The 12,462-nt window shown below is 35.7% G+C and overlaps 1 protein-coding gene across 2 annotated transcripts in view; it reads right to left on the minus strand.

The window, feature by feature from the left end:
• Positions 1–12,462, minus strand: part of VWA8 (von Willebrand factor A domain containing 8) — a 188,723-nt gene that overhangs the window by 95,471 nt on the left and 80,790 nt on the right. For both annotated transcript variants that reach the window (XM_035553444.2, XM_035553445.2), the window contains exon 21: positions 6,635–6,711. In XM_035553444.2, coding sequence (XP_035409337.1) covers positions 6,635–6,711 — 77 coding nt within the window. The remainder of the gene's footprint in view (positions 1–6,634; positions 6,712–12,462) is intronic.

Here is a 12,462-nt window from a genome sequence, read left to right on the forward strand (position 1 = left end):
CATTCTGGATGTTATGTGGTGAGAAAGAGAAGTTGAAACTAGTTAAAAGGAAAATTTAAGGAACAGTGGTGAACAATGTTCCTCTTTCCCTGAGATTTGTTCTAGTTTATCTTTAGGACTACCTGGCTGAAAGATCATTCTTTAGAGAAATGAAATCAAAGCATGAAATTGTTCATTAAGAATGCTAGTGGTGTCCATACAACAAATTGGCAAATATTCATTGTATGTGTTGACACTTGCCCCCCCAGAACATTGAAGTGTAAATACTAAAATAGGATTTGATCCATTCTATAACCTATGCTTTGCTGCCCAACTTAAGAAAAGGAAAATGTATTGCACTTCTTTATTTTAAAATGTAAGTTCCCAAGGAGGCTTCTGCCCACATATGGGTCATGTTATTAGAACCTCAGCTAACATTACCAACATCTGTATTCACTGGAATTCACTCCGTTTTGACAAGTGCTGAAGAAGCCTACCCTGGCTTTTTTATCCACTTACTGAGGCCAAAAGAGTAAGAGAATATCTCTGAATGGTAACCTTGTGTTTTTAGGGCTGGTGCTCATTGTAACAAATTTAGATAAATAAGATTGAGCATTGGCCTACCTCTTATTCTCCAAGAGAAACTTTACAGTGTTCAGTTGAAATGAAGAATCAGAGAACCAGAATACATGTTCTAATAATTGATGCTCTTCATGTCTGTGAGATGTATACATATACATCTAATTATCTACCTATATAGATAGAAATATCTATCTTCTCAATTACATTTTAAACAGACATGAATACATCCAGATGATGTGACCTAATGTTACGAGTATTCAAAAAATAATTAGGCCAAGAGCCATCTGAAGTTAATTGCTTAGCTAATCTACTCACGGATTACCACGATGAAGAGCAAGCAATCTCAATGACTTTGACATGTAGAAATCAATTTCTTTTGCCAACATACCACACAGAATATCATTGCATGACATGACAACTAAGTTCAGGAAATTCTGAAATCCCTGAAAAGCCAACCAGCTTTCTCTTTCCTTTGTTAAGATGATATTGTAAAGCCTTTTTACCTTTCTCTGTGTGTATGGATAATTACATCCCTAATTTTTTTTCTGCTAGACCATTATAACCACTCAGCAGGACATATATTTGTTTAAAACCAAAAGAATTGTTTGGAGTATAAAAGTACTTATTACTCAGTATAACTGTGGGTGGCAGAACAAAGGCCAAAGGGAATTACATGTTTAATTCAGGTTATATACTTAAATCAAGTTACAAAATCCATCTTTTAAAACAAGATGCAACATTTGCACATAATGTGGTATAACAACATAAAGTCACTCACCCTAATTGCAAAATCCACAAAAGAAGAAACATGACACCCTACAGCTCCCCTTATTGTGTATAATACCTTTCACAGAGTATACTAGCTAGAAAAGCTAGAGAATGTTACTTCAGCTATAGAAGAAAATGAAACAACCTGGTTTTGTAACCTAAGTTATTTCTCCATAGCAGTCACACAGCAGGATATTCAAGCTGAATTCAATTCCTACAAAAAGATAAATGAAGTAATTCTCTTAACACCTGTAATCTGACAATAGCAGAGCTAGTCAGAAAGCTTATGAAAAGCTAACATTTGAAAAAAAAAAGACCAATAGCTTGCATGAACTTTTTTGTAAGCTTGGCATTGCAACACTGAAGTGATGGAAAATGTATTAAGGCAAAAAACCATCAACAACAAAAGAAGTAAAAAACAAAACAACCTCCCCCCCAAAAATAAAAACAAACAAAAAAAAACCCACAAAGACACCTACTAAATGCTAGCCAGCACATTCAATGCTTCACAGCATAAATCTTTGCAACAACATGCCTTGTTATTATGTGTTTCCAAACCTGAGCTGCATAAAAAATGAAGGATGCACTGTAAGGTTACTTTGTCCAACATTAAAAGAAAATGATCTACACATACAGATTCAGGACTCGAGTCGTAAGTAATGATTACCCAGCCTTTTTTTTGTGTGTCTGTCACCATATAAATACACACACATGTATGTCTTCACTGTGTTCAATGGATTCTTCTAACAAACCACTGCAGCTTAAGAGCACTTGCTTCAACAAAAGTTGTCTACAGAGATAGCTTCTCTGTGGTTGTTCACTTAAAAAAAAAAAAAAAAAAGAAAAAAAAAAGACCTGCACAGTTACATCAACATTTAAATTTCTTACATAGTCCTATACTCTTTCAAGAGAAGAGGACCAAATGTAATTCTGGGAACAAGTGCACCGTAGCTCTACAGTATTAGGTGCTCATCTGTGTCTTGGGTGAACTAAGTTATTCTTGAAACAACTTTTTTTTTTTTTAATTTGAATTTAAAAAAAACGAAGTCAATAAAGCTGAAAGGGTAGTTTTAAATGATCTCAATAGGGGAAACAGGTAATTAGATTTTATACTGATTATGTGTGCTGAAAAAGAGGGAAAGAAAATTAACATCAAAAGATTAATGCACAGTTTGTAGTAAGTATTGCTTGTAGGGACACTATAAGCTCATTTTCCTATCCCAAACCTCTCCATTAATTTGATTGTTAAAGATCACAGCAAAATTACATTTATTTTGAAAAGGATAACATATGTAAACTCAGTTAATTTTTGGAAGAAAAGATCATCAGATTACTGTAATTTATGAGAGAACTAAAAAAGGCACAACACAAAATGTAGTAGATGTTTAAAATGAACCCTTTACCACACTTTCAAATCATCAGTCACTAAAGCACACAGTAACTTTGATGGGTAAGTTCTTTGAAATGAAACGTAACATTGGGAAAACCAGAATAAGGTAGTGCGGTATCTTCTAAAATAAAAGCAAGATTATCAGATATCAAATAGAATTCTTATAGCAGTCAGTATTCTAATGACAGTAGTAAGACATCAAATTTAAAACAAAGGCAAACCGCTTTAGCCTAGGTATACATTAATGTCTAGAAAAGTGGAAAACAAGTTACCTGAATTTGCAAGAAAGGATATCACATAGAGAACTAAGACTTAATAGGGCTAATTTAAGGGCACAAACCCTGAAGCAAGCACAACATTTTCAAACAGATTCATTTCAAAGCTAAAGAAGAAGAAAACTTCATATAGCCTCTAGTTTCATAAAAAGGTATCAAACCATACTTAAAAGCAGCTTCAACTTTTTTGACATTACAAAGAACAGCTCCCATGCACCAAAAATCACTCCCTTTTTGTCACATGACTTTGAAAAGATTCCTATTTTCTTTCTGAGCAATAAACTGCTTCACATTTCACAAGAATATATATATATATTTGATATGCAGAACGAGAAAGCTTGAACAAGAACTACTTGTTTTGTGTCTTTTGCGTGTCTTCTGAGGCTCTGAGTAGCAGGAAATCCATTCATAACCCATCAATAAATTATTGATGTAGATTACACTGCAGCCTGCTCATGAAAAGCTTCTATTTCTGTAAGCGACCACAATGTTCTTACCCAACTAAATGACTGCTCATCTACATACTGAAGACATCAGCGTTGAGGTTGACCAGTTTTACTTACTATGACTTCAGTGGCCATCTCTGTAGTAGATCGGGGGGACATCTAGTTTTCCCCCTAGTTGACAGTAACCAAGTTCCTGTAGCAATAGAAAGGACTGATAGTTTTCATTTTCTTAAAGTTTTAAGTTTCTTAGGGGAATGCCTGTGGCAGACACTCTGCAGAGATGGAGATGGTGAGCTGCAGTTTTTGCATTTCCTATGGCTGATCAATGGCTGAGATAGCATGAAGCCAGCAAACATCTCAGAAAAATTTCTGCTAGTTATTTACACTTATATCAAAACAATAAATAAATGTTCTAGAAGTTATCAAACTTAATCTCATTACAAAAAATGTTCTTATTTTTCTTGTTCTGAAAACAATGAAGTCTGAAGCTGCTTCTTAATTACCTCAGTTCTAACTACTTTTTGATACTGGCACATTTGGGTGTCAGCTAAGGACAATGCAAATGGACTCGCCACATGGAACAACCACTGCTGGCTTAACTAATTTTTTTTTTTGGAAACAAAAGAGTGAATACTGTAGTTATATAATACCACACTACACAAAAATAGTAACTGCAAGGAAGAGAAATCATTGTCATTGAAATTTTAAAAAGTAGTAGCTTGACAGTAGGACTGAACTCCAAACAGATGCATTCCTGATCAACTCCTAATATGAAGAAGTACGTAAGTGAAGGCAGCCAACTCTTTGAATAATTTATAAGCAAACATTTTTCTTAAATTTTTTCTTTATTAAATTTAATCACAGCTTTCTTTCAGTAAAGGTTTTCAGTTTCATGGTCCCAAAATGATTTATAAAACTTAACTAAGTTAAGCAAAGTCTTGTGGCATTTTTTCCCCCAAATTGGTTGGAAACAGAAGAAGTGCTGAGTTCCAACTCCTGTTCTTAGCGCTGCTATCAGAGTGGTTCCAAAGCATGTTTATCAATATGGCAATAGGCGCTATATACATAAATTGCACCCAAGAAAATAAAACCTCTCAATGAGGCAAGCAAAGTTAAGAAGAAGGATTTATAACCTCCATAAGCAATCTAATTCTTGAGGTCAAGCTGACCCTTCCACGTGAATCAGTGATAAAAGATGTAAATACAGATGTCAGAAAAGATGTTTGAAGAAAAGCACTCTCTTTTCTGTCTTTCTCCTCTCATCATCTTTAAATACAAGACATAAATTTTGAGATTTTAAACTTATTCCTTCTATCAGCTCTAAGAAAAATATTCCCTGATTAAATTTTTTTGAATATACATGCTGTTTAGATCACCAGAACTCCTTATACTATTTCATCAAAGTAACCCCCCCATGGAACATGAAGTGCGCACACTAGATTATTTTCTAGTGAAACGTGTCTATGCTATAAGCTACTGACTGTATTTCCCCCCAAAAAACATCTAAAAGCTTAGTGTTCAATTTTTTGAGGGGTAAACTTTCTCTAATTTTGTTTTGTAATCCAAAAGTGTATACTGACAATATTTAGGGATATCAGGATTATCTTGTTTAAAGATTTGTTTGTAAAGCTTGTTTAAAGGTCCTGTAAAGTCTACACAAGTACTATACAGACTGAGTTCTTCACAAGGTATTTCAGAATGTCATGCAGGAAATAGAAACTTCTGTTTTTCTATATTCAGGAATTATTTTTGTAGAACCACATAGGACTGCTCATCATTTGCTACCTATCCCTATAACACTGTAACCAGAAACAGAACTTGACAGAGATTTGTCTTGACTAGACAAAAAAAGGGCACTTTTTTTTTTCCTGGCGATGTATCAAGTAGCGTATTGTAACTAACATATTCTGTGGTTCCATCATCACCCCAAACTGCATATTTATGCAACACTCCCTGCCCTGAGCTATCTGAATTTATATTAACATATACTGTTCTGCTTAACCACACCCAACAGCAGAACAATTTTTCAAAAGGCACATACACTGAGCGAAGAGGAATACTGTAGCATTTTGTGAAATAAATGGGATTTACAAAAAATTATAACATGTTTTATCCAGAAGGAGCAGGTGGCTGCTTCAAGCAGAGAAGATGACAGGAAAGTTAATGCAAAGCTGAAAAGTAACAGGTCAGAAGAGCACTATTTAGGAAAGAAGTGATGGAAGTTTAGGAGAAGAAGTATCTAAGAAAACAGCAGAAGGAAAGTGATGAGATAGAGCTATCCAAGTATCGGGAACACGAGGACAAGGCATTTGAAGACAAAAAGCTGGGGAGAAAGTGAGAGAGAAAGTGTTAAAAGGACTGTGCTGTTACAGGGCAAAATACCAAAGACGTACGTTTTTATTAGCACTATTTAAAAAAACAGTGATTATAGAAAGAGACAGGGTGATGAAGCTAGGAAGTTCAAGGGGGGGAGGTAAAGATTAGGAATGAAGCTGAGAAAGGATGCAGTTCAACTGAAGATGATTCTTCTATACCAATTCAGTCTTTGTTTCAATTTACTGATCCACACGCAGTTCATGTCATAAATAGCAGACAGATAAATCAGTATTAAAAGCACTCCGCACCATTACCTGTTGTTTATTTCAGCTTTTGAATTGTTTTCAATTGGTTTATTGTATTGAAGTCCTTCTGTTAGCTTGCACATGAAAAAAATTATAATTTTCTAATCTCAACGTGTTTATGGATATTAGAGAAATAAATATGCTAAGCAGCAATGCCAAAGGAAGGAAACAAAGAACTTTTATTACTTAGAGTATTTCTTATCTAATCAATGATATATTCAAACAAGTGCCTTTGAAAATTTTCCCCTCACACATGCTTTGGGAAATCTCCCCAGAAATGACAGCATAATATTACTCTCTTCTTGAGCATGGTTTGACATCAGTAAGCTCTGTTTTGCTTTCTATTATGTTAAGTAAAGTGATTCCACTGGCTTTTTGTAACCCCTCCTCCACCTGTCAGCTTAATGCCTCTGCCTATGAAAAAGATACATTTCTGTGTTCTATTTGTGTGCCACCTAAGATAATAGGGAATTTGTTCAAACAACAAGACCAAATTAAACTTCAGAAACACAAGTTTTAAAACATGGAAAATCAGACTACAAACACGAAGATGGAAATGTAACTCAGTCTTACCTATGCAGCTGTAAATACTCTCTGGGCCTGTTTAGAAGGTGAAGGAATCTGTCAACAATCTTGTTTTTCCCAACACCCTGTAGCAAATAAATATAATATGAAAACATAATTACACATTTAAGAGTGATAGAAGTTGATTTAAGAGTTATTAAAGTTATAAAAAAGAGTTATTAAGTTATAAAGATACATTCAACAGCTACAAAAAAGAAAAAGGTAACTTTCCAAAACTGTTCAAAGATTCTCCAGACTTCTTTATAGGCAAACACAATTTCAGTTCACATCAAAGAACTCTGAATGCAATTTTATTTTATTTTACATATGTATGTATTTACAAAACCCTTATCTGTCTTACTAGGAGAAATCAGAAATAGGACTGTGTCTCTAGAGTTATCACTCATGCTTATTCATCCCTTTAACTACCTCTGTTTGTTTACAACCCTTTCATTTCACAAAGGTATCGCAAGGCTCTGAATGCTAGGAAGTTGGCTTGCACTCAAGTTGAAAAGATACTTTTTGATGGTCATAGGAAACATCCTGTAGCTGTCACGAGGAGTTAGACATTACCTCGATAATATCTGTTAATCTCATTTCACTGGAAGTTAGCAAAAAATGCTATCAGAATCAGAACTGGGTTAGAGATGACACTCCTACTGCAGTATGTCTGCATTAGCAAGCTGTGCAGAACAACGACGGTGAGTTTCTGGAGTGAACCAGATGTTTGTTGCTAATACCCCACCGTGTCCTGTACAACTGTTTCAGGAGCTGGTACTTCAGCCCATGCCTCGCCTGGTTACAAGGATGGAATTAAGAGATGGAAGGCATTAGGTGTGCCGCTGGAGAACATGTTCTAGTTCAGTCTCATCCTAAGGGAATCCAGGTCATACGTCCCTTGACGTGTACAAAACTGCAGTAAGGAGTTTCACTTCAAAAATTCTTTATCCCTCCTGCAAGAAAGTGCAGATTGCCAAGGAAAAAAGGAAAAAGATAGATGAGTAGAAAGAAAAGTTCGATTGTAACCCAGCCAAAAGCAGATTGAGAAGATACCATCCCTCTGCTGAGATTCACACTCTGACTGCATGAATGCATCATTAGTCCATACCAGTGTAAAGCGAAGCAGATGAATATAACCCACAGACAGATTAAAGAGATTAGATTAAACCAACTTGAGACCAGCTAATCTGTTTCACTTGGCATTGAAACAGAATAGGAGCATTCATAACTGCAAGTTATGACATTTATGACTAAGTTCTAGCTGAAAGATGGTAATTGACAGCTGCAGAATTGCAAACTGTTTAAGCTTCTCAGAAGGGGACCACAGTTTCTCATATGACTACATTCATGAGAATGGAGAATCACACACATATGTGTGGAAGTTGAAATCATGGAAAGAAAGTTCTCACCATAAGAGCAGAGGAAAAAAAAATACAGCAGAGATGACAAAAATAGAACTACCTAGATCCTACTGTAGAGTCAACTTGAACACGGGAAAGCTAACTCAAGTTAGCGTTCTGCCACACGCCTTCTCACGACCCTTCCTCCATCTGGTCCTTCAGAAGAACCTACGGTTTTACACCCAGTTGTAATAAGAAGCTACAACACATTTAATATCTATCATTTGACAGTTCTGAAAACTGTCACTGGAATTCTCCACTGCATTCTCCACTGCTTTGATACAGGGGATGATGTTGTGACAACAATTTTTCTAGAAATTCAGAAGATACCCATTTGGGGGAAAACATGCAACTTCAGGAACTAGATCAGAAGCAATGAAAGAAACCAGAAACAGGACAAGAATCCTCTAGTAGCACACATGCATAATTTTATTCCCATTTGTTTGCTACTACTTGCAGTCAGATTCTTAAAATCATAAATGGGTGAAAAAATGGGAATACTTCGAATGTCCAGCACAAATATCCATGCTGAAAGCAGCTTCCTTTTCTTTTCCTAGGAGAGCTAAAAAAAACCAGGGCAGATGCCCACATGGAGTTTTCTGTACGAATCCCTAGTGGTCTGCACATTCTTTTCCCTGCAGAGGGAAACTCTAGCCAGCTACAGCAAGTACAAAGCTGAAGAAATATCTCAATCAACGTAAAACAGAGTTAATATCAAACAAATGGTTACTGTACATTTATGGTAGATTCTTAAAATAATGTTTGTAAAGAGTATTTTCCCAGCTACAAAATAACACATTTTTTCCCCTCTCTCTCTCCTTTTACAACAGATAAAGGACTGAATGGCTGGTTTTGTGTATTTCTCTCCAGGCTGTTATCACCAACAGTAGTGGCAAGAATGCACCTTGCCTTTGAAAAGATGCTTGAAAGACACCAGCATGGTGGAAGACCACCATGGAGGAAGGCAGACAGCACTATTACCCAAGTAACACAGTGAAGCTGATGGGAGTTGTGCCATCACCACACCTCACCCTTTTCTTGTGTTTGTACATCTCTCCAGATTCCCTGCACACCTGCTTTTATTTCATTTTAAGGCTAACTTGATTTCAGAATGTGATACATTTTTAAAACGTGCATGCAGTATCCAAAGGCCAAAAGGCATTCCCACCAGATTTTAGCTATTATAAACACATTAACATTGCCCAATTTCTAGACTGAACTGCTTCAGAGAGTACATTATGTGCCTTCATAGAGGTTGTGGTATACCACAGAAAATTCTTGGTTGGCAACAGTAGCTGGAGTAAAGTTCAAGTCAAAGCCCTTTGATTCTGTTCCTCCACATTCTTACTTCATGACAAGTTTCCACTTCTCTTTGTCTCTGTTACTGCATTGAGAAGGCATGATACATTAGAAAGTAAGGAGGAGAGACCACAGCCATTTAGAGGGGTCTTTTATACCACTAAAAAACTGCAAAAAAGAGCTCAGACAAGTTCCTTCCTTAAGTAATACTTATTAACGTAAGGCCAAGAAAGTTTTATTCTGAACTCACTGGATCCTCATGGCATCAAGAATATGTCTGGTAGCCTTCTTCAGATGAACACGAAACGTGGAAAATGCTAACCTATTTCAGAAAAAAAACCCAACTTCTGAAATAAGTTAAAGGCATCCCAGAAATAAGAAACCACCATAATGGCAACAAAATCGTCCTCGTCTCTTTTCAATCTTTACCCAGTGCCAAGGATCAAGCTGTATCTTACAGCCACCCACATAGCTTGTAGTCAGCTATTTAAACAGAAAGAACAGGAACTACACATGTCCTGTGAGCACACTAAAATGCTCAGCTGAACTCAGCCTGGATTCAGAATGTCATCTCACATCATCTGCGATTCCTGCAGCCTAACGTGACGCTCAGAGAACAAACCAGTTTGCCATTAACACTTTGTGCGTTATTTATAGATGTACGATTGCGGTTACTCCATTTATCAGAAATACAAGCATATGCTAATTAGAGGGAAAATAACATCTGTGTTGGTGTTTCAGCTGAAGTGAATAAAAATATTTCAGAAAGCAAGTATCAGACAATTTTTACTCTGTCAGACATATGAGACAACTGAAATCGGAAAATGGGAAGTAAATATCTGCACTAATGAATAACAAGAAGGACACTATGTAATTAGAAAGCAAAATAATCCCTTAGTTAAAAATTCTCTTAACTGACATTGTAAACACTTGTTACCAAGGATAAAATGACTTAATCTTCTAGCAGTAACTGCCATTTCAAGCATAAACAAGGTTTTTACAGGTCCCTGGAGGTGTTTTGCAATTCAGGATACAGCTATTACAGTAGTGGGACAAATTTCTCCCCCACACAATCCAACTTAACTCTGTAAAATTATGGTCCCAGGGAACTGGGCCCAAGCTTTTGAAATTAACAGTTTGCCTCTCAGAAAAAAAAGTCTAAAAAAATGCTTCCTCATTTTCTTTTAAATGATTTTCAGGTCATAGTGAAGCAGTTAAAGCGGTTAGCATGTTGTGCTCTTCGGTGCTGTCCTTCAGCTGAGGCACGGCAATCGCACCTTTTCCATTTCAGCACAGAGTCATCCCACATAGCTTAAGTCACTTTCAGCAGAGCACCTGTTTCATTACTGAAGAATGAAACAAGTTTTAAAAACTGGTGGGAAAATCAGTTTGTCACATTTTTATTTTGGCCTTAGAAGAATGTTTGTAATTAATTTTAAAATTGTATTAAGAGGGGTAAAGGAGAATCTTGACTTCTTATTAAAGTTTAATATACAATATACAGAATCCTCATGTCAAAGTTCTCAGTTTTTGACTTCATAAAAAGAGTTATATTGATAGCATCATTAAGACAGAAACTTATGTTTTCTTCATTTTCCTAAGTGAAGAAAATGAGGACATTTTTGCTAATGAATGGTTTTTAACATTGAGTCTGGCACTGAACCATCTTCCATGCCTGTAACTTCCCTGTATGTGCCAACGAAACATTTGGAAGAGTGCATGCATTTTGATAGTGGCTGCTATTTTTACACCCAAGGATGTAAAATCAGAACTACAGTCCTGATTTAAAAATAAAAAATGGTATCACCAGAACGAAAAGTAGCACCCTATACAACTCTCTGAAATGCTCCTGGTATTATTAAGCTTATCAATTCCTGCTTGGAACAAATACAAATAAAGCAGTAGTGATCTAAGTATTGCCCTAGCTATCATCTATATACTGGTCACAACAGTGCACTGCACATGAGTGTTCTGTTGTTTAGGCTCTCATTATTTTATTATTAATTTATCATCTGAGGCAAGCAAAAAAATAAAATAAAAAAAAAAAATTTCACAAGAATAGCAAATAAACTTAATTTTCAAGAAGTCATAAATTGATTGTTTTGGATACATCCCTGACTACAAGTCTAGACAAGCTTGTAGATACCCTGCTTTTTTTCTGAATTTAAGCACAATATTTGGTACAGTGCATTGCTAGGCAAAATGTCATCTTTACATTTCCAGTGAGGCAGGACAGCTTGAAGTTCAGTGCAGAGAAAGATACAAAAAAAATAATTTATGGGAAGACAACTCCCAAAGAAAACCAATTAATTGTTCATTTTTCTGTTCTGATCCTTCAATATAGCTCGCAAAGGCAGAAAGCAATAATATAAGCAGACATTTAATGAGCATGCTTATTCTCAGATGTGCAAATGTGGTTACTACTGTAGCAAACGAGACAAATATTTTCCAATTTTTCCACAACTGCAACACAGAATTCCTTAGGCAAAAAAATACCGTAATAGTTTGCCCAATTTAGCTCATTTAGAGCTCAACTTCTTTATGCTCATAATAATAATAATAAAAAAAAAAAGTTGGTTTAGGTTAGTACATTCTTGCCTTGCAGAGGAAGCTGTCCATTTTTACAAGTAGAAGCAGGAAAACGAAGTCCTTTACACTATTTCTAGAGGAGCTGAGATGCTAAGCATTTGGTATTTCTAGCTTTGCTGGTGACAGATATTAGTACACTCTCACTATATATTTAATTCAATTTCACAAAGATATAAGAAGAATATTATGCCAGAAAAAAAGCTCTATTCTAGCACATTGTTTTAGATATGTTTAAGAAAGATTCAATTGTTTGTCTTACTAAATTCTTCAAGAACAAAATAAATTCCTAGTGGTAGTCCATGAGTTCAGTGAAACTGATCTCTCATTTAAAGAAAGGATGCAATTACATGTTGATTTATCTCCCTGATGGAAGAATAAGCGCCAAAAGGCCATTACATTTCTAAATTCTTTTAACATATTTGTGACAGTCTACTTGCTGTAGGCTCACTTTAACATTTTTACTAAGCACTGCCAGAGATTTTGTCATGGTCTTCTTTCTAATTATATACAGCAATATTTAGCACCTTCATAGAATCCTTCATTCTTACT

Source organism: Cygnus atratus, chromosome 1 (genome assembly GCF_013377495.2).
Source record: "Cygnus atratus isolate AKBS03 ecotype Queensland, Australia chromosome 1, CAtr_DNAZoo_HiC_assembly, whole genome shotgun sequence".
Lineage (NCBI taxonomy): Eukaryota > Metazoa > Chordata > Aves > Anseriformes > Anatidae > Cygnus > Cygnus atratus.